The 27,771-nt window shown below is 40.9% G+C and overlaps 1 protein-coding gene across 1 annotated transcript; it reads right to left on the reverse strand.

Annotated features, from left to right (window-relative positions):
- CNDP2 (carnosine dipeptidase 2) lies at positions 1-27,721 on the reverse strand. The gene is made up of 12 exons (XM_063299042.1): positions 27,582-27,721; positions 21,624-21,716; positions 20,590-20,733; positions 18,359-18,521; positions 14,486-14,574; positions 13,117-13,317; positions 8,849-8,933; positions 5,701-5,861; positions 4,189-4,353; positions 1,706-1,847; positions 944-1,091; positions 1-763 (listed from the first exon to the last, which is right to left on the reverse strand). The coding sequence occupies exons 2-12, from the start codon at positions 21,684-21,686 to the stop codon at positions 694-696; spliced, it is 1,431 nt and encodes a 476-aa protein (XP_063155112.1). The 5' UTR covers positions 21,687-21,716; positions 27,582-27,721; the 3' UTR covers positions 1-693.
- Positions 27,722-27,771: the final 50 nt, after the last annotated feature.

The raw sequence follows: 27,771 nt of genomic DNA on the forward strand, positions 1-27,771 counted from the left end.
TAGAGCAAAGTTGAATTTATTTAGCAGCTTTTCCACATGAAGTACAAAGAATGCTGTAGAAAAATACCAATTTGTTATCATCATGAGATGTCTGCACAGATGGCTAACAGGCACAAGTATCCGGAAAAACCTGCAAATAAGCAGCCACGAGACCCATGGGGAGAAAGGAGGTCCTCTTTGCTCTTTTACCACCCATTTCTATATGTCCAGTACTTTTGGATCCTTCTAGAAGGGTTTTGTTTTTGCAAGTTTAAGGAACACAGCTGTTATTTTCCTCCACTAAGATCAAAGGATTGGGCTCAGAACCTGTTCTGTGGGCAAGTCAATGTGAGGCATTACTGACCATTTGCTGCTGCTTTCTTAGCTTAGAGTACAGAATCATTAGAAGATTTCCACAGATTCTACTCACCCTTCTTTGTTTGGAAGGGAAGGCAAGTAAATTGGAGAGTTGCTGTATTGTAAAAATGCCTGGAATAGAGCACCTGATTTTTGAAAAAAGAAAAAAAAAATCAGCAGCAACTATCATGTTTGTATAAAGTGCTCTATATTCAATTCCAAAATATTATTCCAGGCATATCAACATTGGTTAGACTAGGAGAAGAGGGAACAAAACAGTACAGTTTTCAAGATTGCAGTAATGTACTTTGATGAATTTTCATATCCCAAAGCACAATTTGCAGAAGTGATTCAGATTCAGTTCTTCAACTTGGCAACTTCATAGAGATAAGCACCCAGAAGCTTCACTCCCTGAATATAGTTGTACCTGCGAAGGAAACATCCAGTATTAAATGTGAGCCAAAAAGAAAAAAAAAACCCTGAGCAATCCCAGCAAAACCCAAAATACAAGTGGAAAATCTCCAGCTTATGAGCTAAACCTAGCCCATAGCACTGGCTGCTGCTAGAGCTCCAACTCTGCATGTGACAAACAATAAATATGCTTTACCTGTTGAGTTTCTCATTCTGAGAATGGGCTCCATCATCAGCAGATCCAACAGGAAGCAGCATCACATTCTTGCCTGTTGCTTCTTGAAAGGTCAGCGTGACAGGAATGCTCCCTCCTTCTCGAGTCAGGTCTGGCTCTACACCAAACACTAGGAAGAAGAAAGAGGGAAAAGATCGAGAACTATCCTCATTTTCTTTACCAACCCTACCAAACTAGGTAGCTTCCAGATGTGCTGGCCTTTCAATCTCATACCCCAAGTCTGGACAGTTGTGCTCCTGGACTGACAGAATTTGTAGACCCTCATAAGGCACTGGGCTAGAAACCAGGGGGCTGTGACTTCTAGTCCCGCCTTAGGCATGAAAGCCGGCTGGGTTGTGGGGAAAATAGGAGGTGGAAGGAGTTATTAGGTATGTTCACCGCCTTGAGTTATTTATACAAATAATAAAGGCGGGATAGAAAATAAAATAAAATCAATCAATCAATCAATCTTGGTTGGGGAAAGTATTTTCTCTCATGTACCTGCTAACAATTTATAATCTTTCAGTGTTGGCATTGCAATAGCACAATGCCCATCTGTCGTCTTTTTCAAGGACTGTCCTCCAGGTTGATTTTCATGAAAACTGACAACAGTAATTTTCCCCCCTGTATGTAACTGCTATGAAGTATCTATATTGTGATCTGGATAAAGATCAAATATAGGAGATACCTTTTCCACCACATTTTGACTAAGATATTAAAAGAAACAATGAAAGATGTACTGACCTGTTTTCATGGCTCTTCTGCCAGCCATGTAGTGGGGATGATTGAAATCTGACACCCAAGGTTTTCCACCATGGCCCAGCTTTACTTTGAATTTGTTGGGGCTGTGCAACTCAGCAAACTTTTTGGACAAGTAATCTTCGACCTTTAATAATGATTAAACACTGGCTACTTAAACAGAGTTTAAGACTACAGTACAAATTAATTCCCTGCATATGAACAACTGAGCTGTTTCCCCAATAATTTACTTCCACCCTACTTTGAATATGAGCAAAGTATGAATTATGCTCATACCAATATTTTACCTGCCCTACACTACTGCATATGTCAGGGAACAATATAGTAAATGCCAAACAGCACTGAAACTAAGTGCTGAGTCACAACAGTTTGCAGGCCAGGATAATGATTGTGAAGAAAGGATTTAAAAAATCAAAAACTGCTTAAGGTGGCAGGAATGTACGAATGGGGGCTTTCATATCATAAGCCAAGATGGGACCTTTTTCAATTCTGTCTACTTCTCTCACAAGAAGACTTCTGTTTGGTGCATGAGATAACTTTACAAACACCACAGAGGACTTCCGGTAGGAACATGGTGGACTGAGCAGCTTTGCCCCCAAGCTCCGCGGGCACAACTGGAATTGTGGCAGTTTTTTCAGGCTCAGGCTGGTTTCTCCTGAAGCTCAGGAGTGTTTTTCTGGATCAAGAAAAATGCTTGGAATTGACCCATTTGTCCTTCGGATGGTGAGCTGCAGCCAGGAGATTGTAAACAGCATCTGTGACAGGTAAGACTTTGCCAGGAGGCTGGGATTTCACCATTTCTGAGTTGCGCTGCAGCCTTAAAGAGACATTCAGTCCAGCTACCCCATTTCTAAAGCACTTGATTTTTCTTTTTAAGCATTTGTACCCTGAGTCTTTCTACATTAAGGAGAAACAAACTCTCTTGGTGCTTATCATTATTTCTGTGATTTTTAAAATCTTTTTTTAAGCTTTGGATTTTGCTTTCCATCCAGTACTAAGGAGGGTTGAAAGTAGATTATCGTCTCCCTATTATTTTTGTGCTAATTTTGAAGATTTTTGCATTTTCCTACACGTTGAATCTGCCATTCTGAACTTTTACTTTCCTGCCACTACTTTCTCTGGGGGACTGTCTGTTATCTTAACTCAGTTTGGAAATTTTCCATTGACTCTCATTTCAGCCAGTTAAGTATCTTGGGGGCGCATAATTTGCAGCTTCAGAAATGGAGGGTCTTAGCCAGGCTCTCTCTGACTGTTGCTGAGATATCAAAGCAGGTATTAAGCAGATTCGTTCTGATTCCTGCCAAGTTATTCTGCAAGACATTCAGGGCATTGTGGAAAATATGTGGTCTGAAATGTGCCATTTGGTGGGGGATGATGTGGATGAATCTGAAGAATCTAACAGGATGGAAATGTCTCTCCCAAGAGTGAGGTTCGGTCTTCTGTTGAAATCCTGGATGAAACTGGCAATGAAATTGGCAATGCTGAAGGAAGAACTTAAAGGGAGAAATTGAACTGCAAGACATGAGTGAATTTGACTTTTTGATGGAATGTTATGGAAAAGAAGGGGTCATTATGTATGGGAAGCTTTTTGAAGAGAAGTCTGTTTGTGAGAGGAGCACAGATGGGCTGTTTGATTTAAGAAAATAGCACTGTGCATGTTAATGGGGATACGTAAATGTCTTTGTCTATTTTGACGTGTGTTAAGGGACTAAAAAATATCTGGATTGTCCTTTGGTTTTGGATGATTTTACTTTTTGTTAATGATTGGGATTATGATATTTTGTATTCAAGTTTTTTGAATTATTAATTATAATGGTAGACAAATTACATGCTTTTTTATTTTTGATCTTTATTATAGTAGACAGGAATGTGTAGGATAGTAGTAGGAATGGAATAATTAAGCAACTGTTATTTTAGGGGGGATGTGGATTAGGTTTTTATTTATATATATAAATAAAAACCTAATCAACATCCCCCCTAAAATAACAGTTGCTTAATATATGGAGGGAGCAAAGGTATTTATAGTGATTTTTATAACGTGCTAAGGGAATTGTAGAAATAATGTGATTTTAGTTTAACGTAGAGTAAGGGATTATGGAAAATTGCTGTATATCCCTGATGTTTAAAATCAGAAGTTACTTCTCTTTGTAATCTATTTAAAAAAAATTTCTCTTGAGTTTCCATACTTTTTTAGGGGGGGGGTTGTAATTTTTTGTTTTTCTGTATCTTTTATCTTTTGAAACTTAATAAAATTCTTTAAAAAAACACACACCATATATACTACCCAGTATTCATTAAGAGGTATTTGCAAAGCTGCAACTGAATTTGGAAGAAAAAAAAAACACAGTCTGTCTCCCCAATGAAAGGATCTATAGCATGGCTCTAATCCTGACTTCTTCCGATGCAGTTAACAAACCATGTTCTGAATTCTGTTTTGAGCTTCCTTATCTCCTTTCCTTGCCACATACCTGCTTGGTCACAACTTTTGGAGTCATGTCTGGCACCAGTCGGATTGAAAATTTGCCAATCACTTTTCGTGGTATCACAGTTTTAGCACCAGAGCCAGAGAAAGCCCCTTCTATTCCATGAAGGGATAAGGATGGGTACCGCCATCTATGCATCAAAACCTCTTTCTATAAAAAAAATTAAAGAGAAGAGATGAAGTCAGGCATGATTTTTCCATTTGTAGCAGAATGATTCAGGCAAAACTATAAATCATGAACATGTGGCTATCTTAGATAATGATAAAACTGGGGTATTTGTATGCTCCTCTGCTGACCTAACATTAATCCAGTAAGAGAACAATTTTAACAATGTTTTCACCTTCTGTTCTTTGGATCAATGTGCCAATAATTGTCCATTAGGACTAACTTGGAATGACAACCAACACTGCAAAACTATTCCAATCTCACTGAAATGTCCTTATGTTCTAAAAATCAAAAGATGGAGCAATATGCTTTTTATGGTCTAGAATTAGTAATACGTTTAAGGATTGAACTGATTTTATACTGATACCACGTGGATCTTATTCTCCCCCCTCCGCCATTCTTATGTTTATTTTAATCACTACAGTGTAAATTCTTACTGAATTTATCATAGATGTAGTACTTTTTGTTATACGTCACTAATTAAAATGTACATGCCACATCAGTCAGTGGGTCCTTCAAGAACCCACATCTTTTCCTGGTTCTCTGGGCAGCTGTGCAATTTTAGGAAATAACATGGAGGAATTAAGGTGTCCACAGAATGCCCATGATGTCACATCTTCTCAGTACCTCTCTATCTCAAACATGTATTTTCCCAAGACCGAGCAATTACTCTGAGGGTAATTACCAGGAAAATGTGTATTCCTCCTCTTTAAATGAGGCACTGGGAGTGTAAACACCTGCTCCAAAGCATTTTTTGGCTTCAGATCAGAAAGAGAAAGCATCCCTACTAAAAATTATTTAGGAAGGGCTTCCAAATGCATCCCCCCATTAAAAGAGGACTCAAATGTTTAAAAGATGGATTATAATAGTCTGTGCATGTAAGAGAGGAAATAATGCAATCTAATGCATGTGTCTTCAAAAGAATACCTCAGAGTTGAAAGTGACCTTATCCCAAGTGACAAGCACACTGATTAATCATCAAAACAAACTTACAAAACAGTATGTGGGGCTCAATATAGCAGCCATTTCCACAAATCTGGGTGTGGGGGCAGGTTGGGAAGGGAGAGCATCTTCTTGCCAGATCCACTATCTGCAGAACAGGATAGCTTTCTCTAACCAGATGCCTTTTGGATGCACAATGCTAGAATTGGCCAATAATGCATGGAAGATGCATTCCAACACATCTGAAGGCTACCAAGTTGGTATGGGCATCCTGATACCTTAAAAATACTAACCAGAGTACTCTTATTTATAAAGTGTTATTATATAACAGTGATAGATCACAAAATTTGCTTGTCTTCCTTACAAAGCTGATACGAAGATCCACCTCACCTTTGTGCCATGCAGCAGTTGTGTGGCTCCTACATCTTTTGCATACTCTCTTAAGTCAAAGTCAATTCTGTCGTAAAGTTCCTGTTCCTCATCTGTGACAGGTGCCACTGCCTCATAAATGCCAGGGATAAGGATTTTTCCTTTCTTATCAATTAAGGAGCCTGTGGGAAAAAAAAGAAGCCATGTGCTATTAAAGGCAGCCCAAGAACCTTCTTCCTAGTTACAAGTTGCTGGCACCCAAAGCTTTTTGCTTTTCTATCACATTCCTACCTACCATGGCAGCTGCAGGGAAGATGGCAAATAAGGAGAGCTGCACCATAGGCAGACCGGCATCTACACAAAAGCTGCTGATAAAAGAAACAGAGCCAACTCTCTTTTTTTAGATAGGTCTGTTTTAACTTTTTCAGGAGACTTTAGAAACAAACAGACTAAAATACATGCAGAGCTACAGGGCACGGCTGTTCTTCAGCTAACTGTACTGCCTGCTGAGCCATCGGTCTTATAGCCAATTCACACAGAGAAAGGACTTGGGTCAGGCTCAGCCTGGACCTAGGGAAGACTTTTCTCTGAGCACCCTTCTTCTATAAGCCAGAGGGCATGCAGCTTAAAGTCCAGGTTGCATCCTTAGCTCCATGCCTCCTCCTCCCAAGACCCTTTGGAAGTTTATTTATTTTATTTATCTATCAAATTTATGACTGCCCATCTCCCCCCAAGGAGGGATTCTGGGTGGTTTACAACAAAAATGAAATTAAAACAGTACAATATAAAACTATACAGTAAATATAAATACACAATAAAATATAAGTAAGGTAAGTTATTATAAAGTTGTAAATTTAATAAAACAGAAGGGGGAAATTATTAAGTACAAGACTGGGCTATGATAATATTAACTAAGAATATTAATGAAATGACATGAAAGCTTAGGTTTTCTCCAGTGCCATCTACTATTTCTTGGAATCCAGTCCCTAACATCAAGTGACCCCCAAAGCCTCACCCCCTTAAGGGGTGCCAACCTTTTCCAACCTGGTTCCTTTTCTTCTGACCTCTCAGAAATCAAAGCCACTGTGTTATTTGATCATTATGGCTGGGGGTTCTGGCACAGGGTCTTAATCTCCACTGATGGTTGGGGTGGGCTGCATGGGTCTACAGTCTCTAGAACTGGCAAGGCTGAATATTTTGTTTTTCAAGGTTCAAGGACACATGTATAAGTCAGAGAGAATGTGATATGCACACTCCCAACATGACTGATGTAATAGGGAGGGCCAGCTACAAAACACCCATGGACCAGAAGGGAAACTAGCTCCTCTAGATGGTTTTTGCCCTCCCAGTGGGACTTCTGCAGGACGCATAGGCACTACTGAAAATAGGATGCTGGGCACTGCTGCAGTGCTTTGTGGCAGACCAGTTTCCTATGATTTTTTTGTCCTGTTAAGAGAAACTTCAAGCGAAGTCAGAGAAGCCAGGAGACCTGATAGGCACCAAGAATGATGTCCAGGAGCCAGATCTTTGGACCTATGAACAGAACTGCAATTCTCTTTCTTCTTCCCCAATTTCAGAAAATAGTCAATTGTGCCCAGTGTCAGTCAACTAAAAAGTAACCCACCATAAGTTTGTAGGGCAGAAGCCACCAGCCCTGTGCTACAACTGCTTTCTCACAAATTTCTCTCTGCCCAGTCAATTCTTTCAAGGCTTAACTTGCTGTCACCCAGCCAGATAGTTCTAGTTATTAATTTCTACGAGGCTTGGATTTATTGCTGTGGGTGAAGATCAAAGGTTCTCTTGTGGACAAAGACAGATAGCAGAAATTTCCCTAGTTCATCTGCTTTAGAAAGCTTTAACACATACACACACAGACCAGTGCCCCCCCCCCCCGCCCAACCTGACTCCTTTCTTCCTTCATTATTTGAAGGCAAGAAATATCTGAAAAAGCATCAATCAATTCCAAGCGTCAGGACTTCCTCCAGGCCAATTCAGGGCTATTCCAGAGGATGGAAAGGATGACTATTGGGGGAACAACCAAGGCCAAAATGTACCCAAGCAACAGAATAATCCAGCCCTTGGGTCATGTACTAAGAGCATATTCTCAGAAGAGCAGTGTGGTAATAAAGTGGAGGCAGGGTGTGTCAGGAGGCAGTTGCATGGCTTTTAGCACATTGTCAGAAACAGTATGCATGTATGATGAGCTGACATGCCTTTGATGGGGAAGCAAAATGCTTGCAGAGTCATTCAAGGGAATCATGCTGCATGCTATGAAACGGCCTGACAGTTTGATGCAAACCACTGCAATTCTGATCTGCTCTCCCCAGGGCCAGTATCAGTCCCTTGCTGTTGCTGCTTATCAGACAGTAAAGAAATAATGTACCAATTATAACATCATGTTACTTTACAGACTCAGACAAACACACATGCAACTACTACAAGCAGCAGAGATGGGAAGAGATAAATACATTAGCAAAGAGAGGAAAAGTGACTTGCCAGGCCCAGTTAAACCAACATGCACAATAACTGCATCATTATTATTCTATTCAAGCCTTATCCCACCCACCTGGGCATCCCCTGAATATGGGGACTTCAGTTCCCAAATTCTTTGACAATGGGCACAGACTGGAGAATTCTGGGATATAGTCCTCTTATCTGGAAGGCTCCTTGGCTGGGAAAAGCTGATCTATTCCCTCAACACATTTGCTATGTAGGTAAACCGTTTCTCTTTAAAAATTAAAAAAAAGGTTGCATGAGATTTGATGGCAATTAAATGCTGTACAGGTAGAATTCAAATTTTTCCTTCAACCACATCATAAGCTGAAACAACATTCACAAGGCTGCTAATAAATTTGTTCCTTCTAGATTCAACGATCTTGCATTTATCTTTGTCCTTCAAGGAGAACTTTACCCTCTCATTAAGATTCTGGTTAGTCTATCAATTGTTAACTTTGCATTATCAAAAGCAAAGGATCAAGGCTATTTCTTTTTCTTTTTTTCCTTTGAAGTATGACTACATTACCAACTCCTGCAGTAGTTAATCTGAGGCAGGCCACAAATTATGGGAGGTGTATTCCCACATATCAGAAGACAGCCAGACAGGAAGATGGTTGATCTTTAAGATTTCTAGTTCTCTTTATGTACAATGCCCCCTTAAAATAGCCCTTACCCATTAAAGCAATAAGATCTGTCATTGCTTCATGCACTGAACCACCATATACGCCAGAATGAAGGTCTTTGTCACTGCATTCCACCTTATAGGAAAAGATAAAACCAAAAGCAAGGCCCATTAAGAGTCTTACTGACAGGCACTACTTATAGTACATCATTTTTAAGGTTAAGCTAAGCTGCTGTAGCAAGGATCTTTGCTGCAAATCTTGGGGAGACTTGCAAACTGAATTATGGAATTGCTGCTTCAGAAAAATCAACCAATTTTCAGTATTTTCTTTATGCTCAGAACAAGTTTTTAAAAAGTCAGATATACACTTCTGCAAAGCTGCTAGGGTTGAACTAAAGAATCAAGCATCTAAAAGCATTTCTACAAAAGAATGCTATACATACAGTATCTACCCATTTTTTTTCCTGTACACAACTAAAAGGTAATTCAGAGCTAATGCCAGATTTTGTCCTCTTGTTTACTAACAAAATAACCAATTCTTTGTCTATATAGTTAACAAATAACAAGAATGTCCAAGAAAATAAGCCCCAGGGTGTGGTTTTGGACAGGGCTCTTTAGCGTGATAAGCACCTGGATACTGAATTTAACTGCACTTAAAACAGGAGTGGACAACCTAAAGTCACAGAACCGAGGCAGCCTTGGTCTACTTTCGTATGACCAGCAACTTAATTTCAGTGCCTTCCACAGGCAATTAGTTCAGTCCTCTGACAAGAGCAATTTGCTCCTTTCAAAGCTGTCCAATGGGTAGAGAATAAGAGAAGAGAGGGGCAGGCCCATTCATTTTTGGCTGACCCTGCCCATCAAAATGGGCATCTCCAACAGATTACTTTTGAAGGGAAATGGCCCACAATGCACCAAAAATGTTGCCCACCTCTGATACAAGAACTTTCCATGAGGTTTGCATACTGTTTTAAGTTTGAAAAACATATGGGTAACAATATAGCTATACACTCATAGCCTGGTATAAATAATATGAAACCATGCAAGATTTTGACTTCTGCTGGGAATGGAGTTTTGAACAGCATCTCTTTGCAAATTGGCTTCACAAGTAGACCTGGCAGTACAGCATTTTAGGGCTCGGGCAGGATTCCCTGGAACCCAGAAGTGTTCCCTGGATAAAGGAGAGCCCTAGGAATTACCCCATGTCCTCCAGACAGCTGGTCATAGCCAGAAGATCGTAAATGGAGTTTATATATCAAGCGCTGAGTGATCAGCTGGGAGGTGGGATTGTCGTCCTTTCCCAAGCCACACTGCAGCCATTTAAATGGACTTTAAAGCTGACCACCTCATTTCTTAATGCACCAATTTCTTTTCCTTTTCTTTGTTTAAAAGAGGCTTTTTCCAACAGAGATGAGATTTCTCTTGGTAACTTTTACATCATTTTTGAAACTTAACTGTTGAGCATTTGAACGTGGTTTTGTATTTTATGTTTTGGGCAATGGACTTTATTCACCAAGATCAATGAGGATTTCTACCCAAAAGGCAATTAAGAGACAATATGAGAATAGCTTTGGACGTCATAGAATATTTAGAGCGCCACAATGAACAGCAAGCAGCTCTCAACTTTCTAGGTACAGAGAAGGCCTTTGATAATTTGAACTGGACTTTTATGTTCAAAGTTTTGGAAAATATGGACTTTGGAGATAATTTTATTCAAGAAATTAAATCAATTTATGTGCCTCAAAAAGTGTGTATTATTGTAAACGGCGATTTAACTGAGCCTTGTCATATACAGAAAGGAACAAGGCAAGGATGCCCTTTGTCACCTTCTTTATCCTAGTTTTGGAAGTCCTGAATACAGACATTAGACAAGACGATCAAATAAAGGGTCTGAAGATAAAGAAGGTGGTCTTCAAACTGAGGGCCTTTGCTGATGATTTAGTTTTAATATTACAAGACCCTTTGAACGTTGAACATTTGATGAAGAAATTAAAGGAATTTGGATCATTAGTTGGACTTAAATAAACAAAAAACAAAGATATTGATCAAGAATATGACTACACACAATCAAGAAATGTTGATGGGTAAGACTGGTTTTATCATTGAAAAAAAAAGGTCAGATATATGGGGGTGACATTAGCAAAAACAAATTCTACGTTGTTTCAGAATAATTATGTTAAATTGTGTAGTGATGTTAAGAAAGACTTGTTAAGGTGGGAAAAATTACAACCGTCAATGATGAGTCGGATATATGTGATTAAAATGAATGTTTTGCCTAGAATGTTTTTGTTCCAGACAATACCAATTTTGACAACAAATTTACCATTTAAACAATGACAGAAAGATATCTTTAAGTTCATCTGGCAAGGGAAGAAACCAAGAATCAAGTATAAATTGTTACAAGATGCCAAAGAATGAGGAGGTCTAGGTTTGCCTGATCTGAAATTGTATTTTTTTTGCCTGCTGTTTGCTATGGATGAATGATTGGGTGACTTTGAAGGACAAGAAATTATTGGAATTAGAAGGACGTGATCTCTGATTTGGGTGGCAAGCCTCCTTGTGGTATGATAAAGCTAAAGTTAATAAAGATTTTAAAAATCATTTTGTTAAGCGTGCCATACTGAGGGGTTGGAATAAATACAAACCAATTTGTCTCCTAATGTACCTATGTGGTTGTCCCCTCAAGAAGCTTTTTTTAGAAGAGAAATGGCAGGCAAACCAAGCTGGTTGAAATATGAAGATTTGTTGAATTTTGAAGAAAGGACACCTAACCTTAAAACAAGGGAACAACTAGAATTGGAAGGTCATATTTGTCAGTGGTTTAATTACGCACAACTGTCAGAATGGTTTAATTTGGATAAGAAGGTATATAATTTTGTTAATGAAAAAACACAATTTGAAATGGAACTTTGTACAAACGATGAGCATCTTATTAAGAAAATGTATAACATGTTGCAATTTAATTTAGAAGATGAATATTTTAAAGATTGTATGATTAAATGGGCTAAGAATTTTGGGTATAATATTATGCTTGAACAGTGGGAGAACATGTGGAACAAACGTATGAAATTTACTTTGAATTATAATTTGAAAGAACTTTTATAAAAACCTTTTTATAAGGCAATAGGCTAGAAACCAAGAATCTCTGAGTTCCAGTCCTGCCTTAGGCATGAAAGCCAGCTGGGTGATCTTGGGCTGGTCACTCTCTCTCAGCCCAACCCACCTCACAGGGTTGTTGTGGGAAAAATAGGAGGAAGGAGTATTAGGTATGTTCGCCACCTTGAGTTATTTATAAAAATAATAAAGGCGGGATAGAAAATAAGTAAATAAATACACTTTTATAAAATGATGTACCGTTGGTATTTAACTCCTGATAAGTTGTCCAAAATATGTAATGGGGTATCAAATGTTTGTTGGAAATGTTTACAGGGTGAAGGAACTTTCTATAATTTATGGTGGACTTGTTTGGAAAAGCTAAGAAATTCTCGAATCAAATATGTATTATTATTCAAAAATTCTCAAAGTGGACTTACAGTTGAAACCGGAGCTGTTTCTCTTGGGTTTGATGGAGCAAGAGTTTAAGCAGCAACGTGGAACTCTGTTCTTATATATGATAACAGCAGCAAGACTTTTATATGCTCAAAGATGGAAGGATGCACAAATTCCCTCAATGGAGGATTGGATGATTAAGTTAATGGAACTGGTGCAAATGGCTAAACTGACAGCACTGGTAAGAGAAAATATTGTAACTGGATTTTTTTCTATTTGGAAGCCGCTTTTGGACTTTTTGCTCGTAACGGAAAAAAATGTTCTCATTTTGGGTTTTGATGATTAAATGGTTTGATTTTAGAGAAATAATGTTACCAAATGTTTAATTAATAGCAAGAGATTAACTTTTATGTGCTTTTATATCTGTGTTGGAGAAGGTCAGAAGTCACCTGTCCTTTATGTTCTTCTGTCTATTCTTGCACTGTTTTAGTTTCGGTTGTTTCTTTTGTAGACTTGTATTCTATCTGTTCTATATTCTATCTGTATTTTGTGTTTTAATTATATCTTGAAAATCAATAAAGTTTTATGAAAAAAAATGAAACCAGGCAAGATTTCATTCAGTTGCCTTCTGCATCCATCTTTTCAAACAAGGTAACCACTGTGCCAAAATAGTTGTTGAAACTTTGAACACTGATAGTGATCAACGGTTGGCTAAGGCTGTAGTCCTATATCCACACTGATGGGATGTCTTTCAGCTTAGCGTACAATGCTGTAAACCTAATCACAGTTGTCATCTCCTTAATAGGCTGTTTTATTCCTTAGTCCTTTACCTCAATGAAGTAATAGCAGATGCCCCTGAGTCCATAGGTGATGCAGGGCTTCTTCTTGCCCAGCCAGTAGTTATCAGAGATACACACATAGTCTACATCTTTGAAGAAAGCATCTTTCTGTGCAAAAATCAAGTCATCAAGGCCTTCAGAGCCAGATTCCTCCATACCTTCCAAGCAAAACTTGACATTGACTGGGATTTCCTAGAAGACAAAACCACAACATTGTAACAGAAGTGGGGAGTGTTAACATTTTCACAGTTAGAGCCAATCAAATAGTTCCCAGAAGCCTTGGGAAGACTCCATGTTGGAGAACACTGCTCCAGGGCCAAATTAAACTTTCCAGTCATGCTACTGGCAGTTGTATGAAGTGTTTCCTAAGGGGTAAACAGCAGGTGTGTGTATGGGAGAAGAGCAATTCAAAATGAGATCCAGGGAAGTTAAAGGGGAGATTATTATTCCTTTGTTTCTATACTGTGATCCTGAACTAAATCAGCCTTAGCATATTTCTCTGTGAGAAGCAGTTTCCTCCAATCTGTTTTCACTGAATGCAGTGATGCATCCCTCACCTCCAGATTAACAAGTGGCTCTTACGTGATCTGAGCAGTGGAGGAAGGAACCAGCACCACTCTTTCAAAGCCCCAGCATATAGTGCCTGCCAGCTTTCTTTCTTTAGGATTGCAAGGAACAAGGAAAAGTATGGTGGCTGGTAATGTTTCTGCAGAGGCCAGAAGAGCTGTGCATTTGCACCCACGGGGACTGTGACTGGAAGGCGAAATAATCAGCACATCACACGACTCACGTTTGGGACAAGATAGTCATTTTCGACTTTCCTGGACTCCCTGCAGAACATTGGCAGCCCTTCTATTGCACTGCAGGTAAGAGCAAGCAGATTCAGCCAGAGCAGATTCAACCAAGGCTCCTGTGGTTCTTCCACTCCTAACTTGTCATATCTTAACTAAAAACTTCAGCAATGGTCTTTCCTTGTTTTTCAGTTGACTCCTTTTTCATCTTTTGCCCTGTAATCCAGAAGATGGAACTCCTTTTGACTGGCCTCTTACATTGTTTTGGCTTTGAGAAATGTGAGGAATTGCTGAAAACTGCTCCCTTTTTGTCCCTAGGAAAGGAGCAAACAAAACCCAAGTCGGGCATTTGTCATACTCCAGGCTTCCAGAGGGGACAGAAAATTTGGGGAAATAAATTTGCGACAAGCAGAAAGCTTGTCACCGGGCAGATGGCTAGCCACACAGACCTCCCTTTGGTCTGGTTACAGAATCAGCCATTTTAAATTATCTTTCCTGGTGGCTGCTGTGATTTAATACAAATGCAGAGTTTCAGCTTTTGCCATCGTTCACAGGACTCCCAGCATTACCTGTTTGGTTTGTTGGTAAGCCTCAAGAGCATTCAGCCAGGCTAGCACTGGACCTTTGTCATCTGTCGATCCTCGGCCGTACAACTTCCCTAAAGAGGCAACAAATTAAAGCAAGCTGTGATAAAATGGAATTCTCTCTGCTGCCATGGGAAGCTATAGCCTGCAAGGCTCAGGCCATTCTGGCACTGTCTGCACATCTCACAGCTCCATCTTAGCTTTAGAAAACAGACCATCTTCTCTGAACTCCCAATCAGGATACTTTTGCATCAGGACACCCAATCCATATATTGTACATATGCAGTATCAAATGGCTACACTTGTGGGTGAATGAGCTCAGTGAAATCTTGGTTGTAAACAGAATCCTGGATCCCTTTGCCACAGTAACCCACCTTTAAGCCAAGGACGGGTGGTCTTTTGGAGGCTAAGAATTTCCCTTAACCTTTAGAGGAAGGGAAGGCTGAAGCAGAAGGTGCTAATACAAAGGCTTCATCACATATATGAGCAAACCAGGATTTTTATTTTTCTCTGGTTCTAATTTTTAAGGGGGGAAATTGTGTGGGGATTGCTAAAAAAGACTACACATTCCAGCATCTCCTTTGAAAGCAAGATGCCTCTGCTGTGTAGACATTCAGCATGTTGATCAAAAGACCTGCTGGTGCACAAACCTTGTTCAGCTTTAAGTCCAGTTTAATGCCCTCCATGACCATTCCCAACAAAAAATCCATTAATGAAAAGGATTCTTAAGCTTAAGATAAGCCTTTTGTGCAGTTGAAAAGAAAGGCTATACATTACACCAGAGGTAGATTCCTGAGCGTCAGCTTAGCAACTGTGCATCTAAACTGAATCTGAAGGAGAGGATTTGCAGTCAAAGGGATCTACAATCCACTTTAAGTTTTAAAAGCCCTCCTTGAATTTAATGACGAGGTAACATGTAACATTTCACTGCTCAGGAAAAAAGCAAATTGGTTGGCAAGCATTCTATTTAGCACAATGCCTGCTTGCAAAGATAGGCCTTTGCTTAGTCATCAACATTTGACCTGAAATCATAAAGTTATCTATTACTAGAACAAATAGAGCTGAATGAAATTGCAATTAAATGATAAGCTTGGATAACAGGGAAAAAAGCCAAGACAAGTTCAACATTTTTCCACTGCTGAAAGCATCAAGCTCAGGAAGAACAATTAAGGGCATGGGACAGAAAACTGAAGTGTACCCTGCCTGATCAGAATGCCAGCTAGCTTAATATGACCTTCTCCAAGATATTCTATTCCATCCCCAGTTTTTTTTTTTCAATCCACTATGCTAGAGAATTTGGGCTCTTACAACCCTCTCCAGTTTCATTTTCTAAAAATATATTCTCTCTGGTATAAGAGTGAAGACACAGAATCTTGGTCAGGCTTTCAAGATTCCAGTATTATACTCTGCAACAATAGAGTAGAGTGTCAGTAGTCCTTGTGGAGTCTGTTTCCTGGCTTGGCCTTCCTCAAAGGCTGACAGCTGGCAGAGCATTTCAGCTACAGCAATGGAACTACTCTCCTGGCAAAGGTGCATGGATGGAATAACTAAAACAGGGCAGTTGGGAGTAGAAAGTAGATAGCATAAAGGAAGAACATGTTTACTTCAAAACCTTGATGATGCCTAACTTTCCCATCATCAACAGCAATGCTTTTTATTAATCCTACTGGATGCAAGAAATTTTCCATCCACATCTCAAAAGAATGGGAACAGAAAATAAAATCCACATCACTGGTAGTTTTCACTTACTGTCCTCCAGAAGTGTTCAACTTACATTATTCTCAATAAGCAAGCCTAAGAAGGCTGAGAATTATAAAAGCTGAAGTTCAGCACACTGGAGATTGCTGGATTGGCTGCTAAATTGTGACATATGGCAGACTTTCCCAATTAGAAGCATGCTATCAGCAAAGTACCTAATATGGTGGCTACAGATACCAATGTGGCCACCCAGCTTTTCCTTGGTGCTTAACAGGCTCTCTGCCCACCCTGGCAGTTTTGTTTTACAACTATCCATACTCATAACCACAGCTGCTTTATGAATGAGAAAGCCCCCATTCACCACCATGGTAGTCACAGAGCCCATTACATGCTTTCCAAGTTCCAGGTATGAATACTGTATACAGTAAAGGCTGGAAATTCCTGAGCATCATACAAAAAAATCTGTAACACCAATGAAAAGATGCAGCTTATTGGACTATAAACATTTCTGTGTTTTCTGCATTCTGAGTTTTCCTTTCTGGTTCCTAGATGAACACATACAGAAGAATTACCCCAGTCATATAGAACTGCTCTAAAATTCTTCTGGTTGCCCACATTCAACATGTTCTACAAGTCTATATAGGCCAAGCCACAAAGCAAACTTATGCAGGTTTGTTTATTTATCTGTCAGATTTATATGGCTGCCCATCTCACAGAAAGTGACTCTGGGCAGCATACAACAATTTAATAAAATAACACATATATAACACAATTATTATAAAAATATTTTAAAAACATTAAAATTAATTATTATTAAAAGCAACATATACAAACCCCAGGCAAAGAGAGAGTGAGCATGTACACCTCAGTAATGGAGCCATCTAAGCATGTCTCTGTTCCCTGCGATACCCAGGCCTGGTGACCTAAGCCGGTCTTGAGGGGCTTCTGGAACGTCAAGAGGGATGGAGCTAACCTAATGGGGGGGGACGTTCCATAAGGTGGGCACCGGGGGGGGGAGAATGTTCCATATGGTGGGCACCGTGGCAGAGAAGGCCTGTTGCCTGGGACCCACCAGATGTAAGCCCCTGGCAGATAGTACCCACAGCATGCCTTCTCTGCCCGATCTAATGGGGCGGGCTGATGTGATCAGGGAAATACGGTCGCTCAGATAACCCAGGCCCATGCCATGAAGGGCTTTAAAGGTTAAAACCAGCATCTTGAATTGGACCTGGAAGCAAACTGGCAGCCAACACAGCTTGCAGAGCAGAGGTGTGACATGTGGTGTTCTAGAAGTATACATTACTGCTCGCGCTGCTGCATTCTATATCACATGAAGCTTCTGGATACTCTTGAAGGGCAGCCCAATGTAGAGCGCATTACAGAAGTCCAATCTGGGGGTTACTAGGGCATAAGTGACTGTGAGCAGAGCTTCCAAATCCAGGAACGTGTGCAACTGGTGCACAACATGAAGCTGTACAAAGGCCCTCCTAGCCACAACTGCCACCTGCTCTTTGAGCAGGAGTCGTGAGTCTAGGAGGACCCCCAGACTGCGCACTGGGTCTGTCTGGGGCAGTGCGACCCCATCCAGGACCGAAGATGGCATAGTCCTGGAACCAGTAGGCCCCAAAACACAGAGCCACTCAGTCCTGCCAGGGTTTGTTTGGAATGAAATCACATTGTGTTAAATAGGTACTTAACCTCTAAGATCAGGGCTTGGAAACCGTGACCTTCCAGATGTCACAAACTGCACTCCAACAACTCCAGCCAGCACAGATAATGGTGAAGGAGTCTGGAAACTGCACTTCAACAGCATCTGGATAGCCATAAGTATGCCACCTGTACTGTCTAAAGGTTAAGCACCTACTGTGTACATTGAGTCCAACTTTCAGACAGGCAAGAATCATTGCTTTCAGATGGGGAGCTATAGAATAATTTAAGAAATAAATAATGTAAGTAAACACACTTAAGACAGCTTTATGTCTGGTTTATGTCCTATCTTCTGGCACAACCAGTTTGGGCATGGTTGCAGGTTATGTGCAAAGAGTAAACAAAGAGCTCAGTTCAAAGAACCATCTGAGAGCAACAACATGAGAGCTGCTTCAAAATTTATTCCCAAGGTTAGATGTGTAGAAGCACAAACCAAATATATACAGGTCTTACCTTCTCTTTCGATCAAGGTAAATGGTTCGCTGTCCCAGCCATCCTCTAATGCTGCAGGTTGCACATCCAAATGGCCATAGACACAAACAGTTTTTTTGCCAGGATCTGAGCCAAGTTTGCCCAGAATTATTGGAGGTAGAGGAATCTTAGAACCATCAGGCAACTGTATTTAGAAACACTAGGTGTCAGTGGAGAGCTATTTGAGAACGTTCTTTTGTAGAGTACTTAGTATAAAAATGTAAACACCGAAGTTTTAAGACAGGTGTATAACTCATAGCCCACATGCATCTCCCCAAAGTTTCTTCCATGCCCCTAGAGTGCCCTCTTTTCACATTTGTTGGAGATACGGAGGGATTGGGGCAAAAAGGAGGATCTTCAGTCTTGGCACTCATTCCTTAAAATGTCTACAAACTCAGTATTATTTTTCTCACCTAAAGGATGGGTTAAGGAGCAAAATGGGTTTCTTAAAGCTGAATGAGCTTTGAGGCACACATTTCACTCCTTCAACCACAACAAAATGTAAGGAAAAGGCTGGTCCTGCCCACTTCTGTGATGTCAAGAGGTCACTGACCACACTTCCATAGTTTTTTTTTTTTTTTTTTTTTAAGTACAGCCTCCTCTTTAGCACAAGGAAAAAGTACAGAACGTATTGTCTGGTGACAGGCAATTACCCAAGTTGGAAGATTTAAGGGAAACATGGAAGGTTATATAGACATGAAGCCTTTGTTAAAAGAAGACCTGTTGGAGAACTGAATTTAGCCAGAGCCCTTGTCAGAAGCTGTGCTCCTGAGCATAGGCAGAGTGCTAAAAGAATACTGAGTAATTTAGTAGTAGCAGGTCCCATTTCAAAGAAAAAAGCTCACAGTATCATTGCCTTGGATCCTGAGTATTGGCTTAGCCCAGTTATCAATGAATGTTAACAGATATTCATTATATTTGAAGGTAGATTTACTAAGAAATATGTAGAAAAGTCTCATTTCTATCAAAACTACATCTTGAAGAGGCAGAAAGACTAGAAAGAGTTAAAGTACCCTTTTGTCTCTTAAACACAATGATTCATTTTACTAACAGTAGGCCAGGTGAGAGAGACACAGGGACAGTGCCACCATTTGTTCCTTCATCTCTCTCTCACCATTTGGTTGGGTGATCAAAAAGGCTTTTAGATCCATCAAACCCTAACCTGGTGTCCTCCAAATGTGTAGACACTCCCAGAATTCCCAGCCAGGACGGCCATTGTAGGAATGAAATCCACACAGCTGGAGGACACCCAGTCTGGGGAGGTCTAATCTAGAGACTCTGATCAGGAGCAAGGGCCAGGAGATTGTGCCATAAAAGCCCTGGAGGGAACACCCTTAGTCACAGCCCAATAGTGCTCCATGGCCAATATGCTGACTCAAACACTGGCAGATGGTGCTTGCTGCCACGAAATAAGGGTTGAGCTTGTCCTCTGAGGGGAAAACAGACAGAATCCACCCAGCAGAACAGGTTGAACTTGGGACTTTGAAGAAGAGACGCTTCATTTCAAGGAGAAACTGTCTAGCAAGTGCACACCTGCTTGTCTGCCTGACAAGAATCAGACTAAACTGCTTAATTGGCTCAGGCTCCAGTGAGAGAGAGGATGGCAGCACAGAGATTGACAGGGCAAATCATGGCCTGTCATTCACAAGACCAGGGAGGGCAATATTTTTGCTCCCACAAGCACCATGCAGCAGTGGATTCTGGGTCCCAAGCTAGAGGGGGCTTTCCCCTCTTTAGCATGCATATAAAGAGACTTTCCCCTTTTGCACTGCACGCATGCAAACTTCCCACACTCACAAATATGAACACAAACTCCCCCAAATGTAAAGCCCTCCTTCTATTCCCACTGAGCACCTCAGATCTAGAGGCACCAAGAGAAGAAAGCTAGTTGCCACCTGAATACATGACTGCCCCAAAGTAGCACGACCTAGTCAATTTTGGCACAGTTCCAAAACAAACAGAAAAGCTAAGCAGCTTTGGGTCCTGCTTAGTTCTTGGATGGGAGACCACCAGGAAATCCTAGGGATATAGATTAGACTGGAAGGTCAAAAAAACATGCTGGAAGAATACAATGGAAAACCATTTTCATATTGAGCTACATGGATGTGTCACAAGTTGAGCTCAATTGGATGGAATCTTTCGTTTTTTTAACTTATCATTAGTAGCACTTTCTGCTCTCTCAATACTCCCTTGATAAGGACCCCTCTTCCTACCTTCTGCTTTCCAATATCTATCAGTTCAGTTGTGCCTCCAAGCCGTTCAATGTCCTTCGCAGCAACTTCCATCATCCGTCTGATTTCTCCTCTCTTCTCCGGCCATGCTGACACGCTCTGTATCGCAACCCACTGAGCTAGTCGCTATTCACAAGCAGTTTAGAAAACAGCAAGGATATGGGGAAGAAGAGTGAAAGGAAAAAAAAATTACCAAACGAGATCATCTTCTTTGGCTATTATTTTAGTGGAGACATATCCATAAAGAAAAATTGCAAATATTCTGGAGAGAATACTAAAGCTGCTATTTTCTTGTGTTTACTGTACTGAAGCCTAATGTTCACAAACCATGATCAGCAAGAATTCCTACTGACTGTTAAACATATTGCAGAATTGTGGCAGTTTGTTAAACATATTGCAGAAAATGTGCACCAACCAGTGAAGAACCCATAAGTTTTTCCATCAGATAATTGTACTATCTTCTGTCTACCTTACTGTCTACTTTGCAAATGATGTTCTATTCTGGCTATATTTCCATCTCACTCCCCATAAAAGTGTTTCAGGACTGAGAAAAGCTTCATCTTCTCAATTCTTTGCTTAATAACATTAAGTTTCCAGTTGATGCTGCCATGAAACTCAGCTATTTTAAAAGTGAACAGAGAAAGAGGATTTGTGATCCTGCAGGGTGCCTCTGCTCCATTAATTTGCTCATGGCCCCCTTAATTTTGAGTGTGGACTATTCCATCTCCATCAGCCTTGAGATTCACAGGATTATACCACAGTGACCACTAAGAGAACTGAACGACCCTCCAAAGGAAAGTCCAGAGTAAAAGCTTATTCCATGCCTACAAAAGACTTGGGACAGGCAGAATAACTCTTCTTCCATTTTATCAACTAAGATTTGCTGAGAACTGCTTTGCCATGACTGTTCCATACCTATTCTTCAAGGAAGGAACCATGCAGTTGTGCAAGCTCTTAAAAATCTCACAGTCTCAAAGGAACAGTTTGGATTTTGTGTCCTTGAAGAGGCTACTTACCTCCACATAAAGGTCTTGATGTTTGTCCACATGTTCAAAAAGAGATTCCAGAGCAGATGCCATTTTCTGATCAAACCAGCGTGACTGAGAAATCTAGAGGGTGGGTTTTAAAAATGAGAGAGAGAGAGAGAAAGGAGTTTTAAACTCTTGGCCTTGCAACAGGCTGCTGTTTCACTTGGGAAGATACTTCCTTTTTAATGTTCTATATTCTGCCTAGCCCTAACTTGCATCTCAGCAGATTTTAGCAAAATCACTAACAAGAGAATCCTGCTGTGAATCATGCCACAAGTCACATGACAGGAAAAAGCAATACAAAGGAAGTCATTAGCTGTTGACTTTAAAGGCTTACAGATCTGCAGTTTCAATGGTAACGCCGTTTCAATGGTAACAAAATGGAGTAGGAAACAGAATTTGAATAAAGGCCCTCCTGCTTGTTTTCTTCACAGACCCTACTCAAAACCCAGCTCCATTTCTCTCTGGCACCTGGAGAGTTCGTACACCACCTGATCAGGGCTTGAATTCTGGGTTGAACTGGATGAAGGCCACTGATTAGGGACACTGTCTGCTCTGGACAGGACTGTTCTCCCCGATGGAATAGGCTCACAGTCTGGGGATGCTCCTGGATTATTGTGCCATTATTGTGGCTGGAGGCTAAAATGACCCTGGTACATCAGCTGTGCCCACTCCCAGGTAAAGTCAGCTTGGCCATGGTGCAAGAGGAATTTTAAGTTCCAAGTGCTGTAACATGCTCTATATCAGAGTTTTTTCAAATTATGAAACCCCTAGGGTTCCACAAGAACTTGATGGCGGTCCATGAGAGAGGAATGGCAAAAATGTGGCCAATTTTATATCACTAGAATTTTGCCTCTTGATCAGGGATTCTGGAATTTTTTAAACTAACATTTCCAGGCTTGGCAGGAATGAGGCCAGAATATGAACAAACACAAGTTCAAAATAAAATGTTAGCCAAACAGAGGTGAATTATTAGAAACCACGCCCGCCAAAAACATACAAGTTTGCAGTTAACTATAGATGGCAAAACCAGGGTTATACCTAACATTTCAACATATAGTTGAACTAAAACCAGAAATAAACGTATTTCAAAAAGAATAGTTCTCAGAAATTTGGCAAAAGATGTGCAACTCATGCCCTAACAAGGTCCAAGGAAATGTAAGATGAAACAAGCAAACAGGGATAAAAAGTATAGTTCTCTTATTTCCAAAAACTAAGAGTCATGTAGACATTGAAGAATGGGAAACTCATTCTTGCTGGCAAACCTTTATCAACATTTTGCTATAGTCTTTATTCTGTGTTATGAGAAGGAAAGAGAGTGCTTCTTGTACTTTTTTCCCCAAATCCTGTCACTATAAAAAAGTCTTTCTCCTAACTCAAATTGTATTTTATAACTAATCCTGAACTTGCCCAAACAATGACTTGACATAAAATGGTTGTGCACTACCTCCAGAAATATGACTTCATACTAAATAAAGGTTATAAAATCCAGTGAATGGAGAACTTTCCATTTTCTTCAGTGGTAACACAAATAACTTGTCATGTGTTTGGGAAAGGAAGGTCAAGGAATTGCTTTGTTGGAGGTTCTCCAGCCAAAATGGACAGCTTTAAGAAGGAAAAGGCTGGTAAATACAAGTTGGGCCCAGTGACAAATTCCAACAGCAGTTAAATTGCAACAGAGGAGTTAGGGGTACTGGTGTACCATATTGTAGACAAATGCTTAGCAAGAGAAAGGCCTTCTTCTGGATTTGGCTTAAATCATTATAGTTCTGTTTATTCGTTTAGTCGCTTCCGACTCTTCGTGACTTCACGGACCAGCCCACGCCAGAGCTTCCTGTCGGTCAACACCCCCAGCTCCCCCAGGGACGAGTCCGTCACCTCTAGAATATCATCCATCCACCTTGCCCTTGGTCGGCCCCTCTTCCTTTTGCCCTCCACTCTCCCTAGCATCAGCATCTTCTCCACGGTGTCCTGTCTTCTCATTATGTGGCCAAAGTATTTCAGTTTTGCCTTTAATATCATTCCCTCAAGTGAGCAGTCTGGCTTGATTTCCTGGAGGATGGACTGGTTTGATCTTCTTGCAGTCCAAGGCACTCTCAGAATTTTCCTCCAACACCACAGTTCCGAAGCATCTATCTTCCTTCTCTCAGCCTTCCTTATGGTCCAGCTCTCACAGCCATATGTTACTACAGGGAATACCATTGCTTTAACTATGCGGACCTTTGTTGTCAGTGTGATGTCTCTGCTCTTAACTATTTTATCGAGATTTATCATTGCTCTTCTCCCAAGGATTAAACGTCTTCTGATTTCCTGACTGCAGTCAGCATCTGCAGTAATCTTCGCACCTAGAAATACATTCTATCGTTTTTTGAATTGTATCCAAACACTGCTTTAGCTACTTTACTATTAATTAGGAAGGCTACTCCATTTCTTCTGTGGTCCTCTTGTCCACAGTAGTAGATCTGGTGGTCATTTGATGTGAAGTGGCCCATTCCAGTCCATTTCAGTTCACTGATGCCCAGAATGTCTATCTTTAATCTTGACATCTCACCAATAACTACATCCAATTTGCCCTGGCTCATAGATCTTACATTCCAGGTTCCAATGGTGTGTTGATCCTTAGAACATCGGATTCGCCGTTCACCACCAGCACCGTCGGCCGCTAGCCGTCCTTTCGGCTTTGAGCTAGCTGCGTCATCACGTCTGGGTCTAGTTGAACTCATCCTCTGTTCCTCCCCAGTAGCATTTTGACCATCTTCCGACCTGGGGGTCTCATCTTCCGATGGTATACCGACATATCTCTGGTTGTACTGATCCATTTAGTTTTCACGGCAAGAATACTGGGGTGGGTTGCCATTACCTTCCCCAGGGATCGCATTTAGTCTGCCCTCTCTGTCATGACCTTCCCGTCTTGGGTGGCCCTTCACAGTTTAGCTCATGGCATCACTGAGGTGCTCAAGCTCCAGCACCATGACAAGGTCACTATCCTTTGCTGAAGAAATTATAGTGGGGTGTGGAATTTAAATTTTTAAAAATAACCAAGCAGCATTTCATCTGTTCTACTGAAGATTTTAATTCAGGTTACTATGGTGCTAAAATCTGCTATAGCAACTCATCCTTGGCAAACAGGTTTTGGCAGAGTTTATACTTCGTTTGCTCTTCTGTGATCACCACTTGATCTGTTTCTGGAGAATCAATTTAACTAAGGCCTTTAGTGCTGACTTCATTCCTTAGGATTCCCACCCCCATACACCAATGTCCTGTATAGTTTGTTAAAAAAAAACACCTTTCAGCCTGCTAGATCAACTTTCATAATTTCAACTCTCTGTACAATTTTCAGGCAAGAGCAAGGATAATTCTATTGTAGTGGCCTTCATACTACTTAATCTGATGTGTCTTAAAATAACAAAGAAATGGAACTTGTCATTTCTACCACCTCAATTATGGATTGGCTTAACACAGCTTTCTATGGTTTATGAGTCCTGGGCCCACTAAATTTACATGCCTGATGCCTTGTGAGTCTGTCCCTATGTTTTTTAATCATTCACCACTTTAGTAATGGTGTGGTTATGAAGCATAACTCACATTTCAAAAAGTTAAATAGACAACCACCTTCCAGTTGTTCTAATTCCCTTCATTCCCAGGAGGAAGCGATACAGAGAGATCATGGAAGTTTCAGCCTAAGAGCCAGTTTGGTGTGGTGGTGAAGGTGCTGGCCCAGACACCAGGAGACTGAGAGTTCTAGGCCTCCCTTAGGCATGAAAGCCAGCTGGATGACTTTGGGCCAACTACTCATTCTCAGCCCAACCCATCTCACAGGGTTGTTGTTGTGGGGGACATTGCAGGCAGGAGTATTAGGTATGTTCCCCACCTTGACTTATATATAAAAAAGACAGAATAAAAATATAACAACATCATCATGTTTGGCAGGTATAAGTCACAAATGCTTTTTTTTTTATAGAGAAACTTACAATTTCACCATGTTTTTAACATTAGGCAATGATGAATTATATTTCACGCTTCAGGCTTAATCCACTATTTAGTCTTTAAAATGAGCATATTCAAACTAGTATTAGCATTCCCACCCTGCTTGGCTGATAACTACATCAGTTTTCAATGCTTCACACAGATGGGTTTCAAGAAAAGGCAGTCATAGTATCAGATATTTGAAAGACATTCTTTTAAGTCTGTTCAGAAGTGTTGTTGAATTCAATAGGACTTTCTCTTTATTTAGTCCACATAAGATTTCAGCCTTAGCAAAGCAACAACATCCTACAGAAACTGGGCCTCTTACTATCTCACAGCCTAATCTACCTCACAGGGCTGTTATAATGAGAAAATGAGACAGAGGAACAACCTGGAGGAAAAGAAGCAATAATAAATATGCATTTGCAGGAAATGTGTAAAAAAAAAAAAGCTATATACATCATGCCAATGGATTTGGATTTCTCCTAATTAAAAGCAATTCTGTACAAGAAATGACTTCAAGGAAATTATTATTATTTAATTTTATATGCCACCTGATTCTCAACGACTCTGGGAGGTTATTATTAGTTATTAATATTAGTATGTATTAATACTTATTTATTAAATGTATAAAAATACAATCACAGCTACCTAGCACTGGTGCAATGTGTAATAAAACATGTAAATGAACATTTATCATAAACTTGTAAAACAGATACTGAACAAACTCTTGCAGAAATATCTAAGTACTTTTGCTCCAAGAACTCCCTATTCTGTCCTCAGCATACACTCTATCATACAGATGCAAAAACAGAATTTGCCTATTAAGTTTTATAATAAGGTTATGCACATTTGTCTGAGCATCTGGCATTAAGCTGCAGAGGGAGGAAGATTCTAGGAAAATAAAATAAAAGCAAGCTGAGAAAATAGAATATTCTTAAGAATATTCCTATTTCCAAGGATTCAGAGAAAATGTCAGGAGAGTGAGCAGACTGCAGCAGGCAGAGAATGACAAGGGATAAATTGAAGTGGCTGATTCCTGAATTTCGCTAAGCTGCAGCGTCTTTCCTGCAGTTCAGCTCACAGGCCTGCTTTTAAGGACCCTGGCCTAGATTGTCAATGCATTCTCCTTAAAAGCAAATCCCGTATTTGACTGCTGCCAGTATAATGAAGAAACACAACGTTCGACCCTCAGACAAAGGAAGAACTGGTAGCTGCCTTATCTCTCAGGTAGATAAGATAGCACAGCCTTCCCCTCACGAGATGCAGTGTTGGGCTACAATTTCTAAGCCAGGATGATAAGGAATTAGGGATCTTAAGTCCAACGAAGTGGGGCGGCTGCAGCTGACAGCAGCAAATAAAGGAGGGGGTTGCAAGGAGAGCTGCTCCTTTGAAATGAAGGACTGTCCATTTTTTTCCTCACAGCGAGACAAGGCGCAAGGAAAACAAGGGCCTGGTTTTCTCTGTTCCCCCCTGACTTGCAACTCCCCGGAAAGACTGAAACAACCGAGGCAAGGGAAGCAGCAGCTGCAGCTAAATCAACATGCTCCTCGAAGCGAACAACCAGCTTGTTCCTACTCACGCCGCGGATCGGGGCTGGCCTCCAGCGCAGGGGGCGGAAACCGAGGCCAAGGAAAGCCTTACAGGCTCTGGAGAAGGTGAGCGCTGCAGCCATGACCGACCCTGCCCGTGCCTCCGAAAAGGCTGGTGGCTGCAAAACGGCGGATGCAGAAGGCCCGGAAAGGAAGCCGGGAAGCAGCGGGGACTGAAGAAGCGCAAATCCCCTGTGGCTTCTCCTTGCCGTTTCTCCTTACGGAGAAAAGGGAGCGAGCAGGAAGCAGCTGGGATCCCGGCAAACTTTGCCAACTTAGCAATGAAGGGCCCAAGCGAGGTGGGAATGGGACGCTGACATCTACAGCCAGCGACCCCCTTTGTTTTCCTTCGCCTTTGGCATTCGCGCGCGGCGGGTCTGCTACTTACCGTGCGCCGTCCCACTCAGACAGAGCAACCCTCGCGGAACCAGCCCCAGTGGAAAGATCAGAAAAGGCGTTAAGAGCACCCAACGTGGAGCTTAAAACCTCTCGCTAAGCCCACCCCTTTGGAATTGCGCAAAGGCCAGATAGCGGCCCTTCAAACGATTCGGTTTGGAACCATTGATCAAGCAGGGCGA

This window comes from Candoia aspera, chromosome 3 (assembly GCF_035149785.1).
Source record: "Candoia aspera isolate rCanAsp1 chromosome 3, rCanAsp1.hap2, whole genome shotgun sequence".
Classification (NCBI taxonomy): domain Eukaryota; kingdom Metazoa; phylum Chordata; class Lepidosauria; order Squamata; family Boidae; genus Candoia; species Candoia aspera.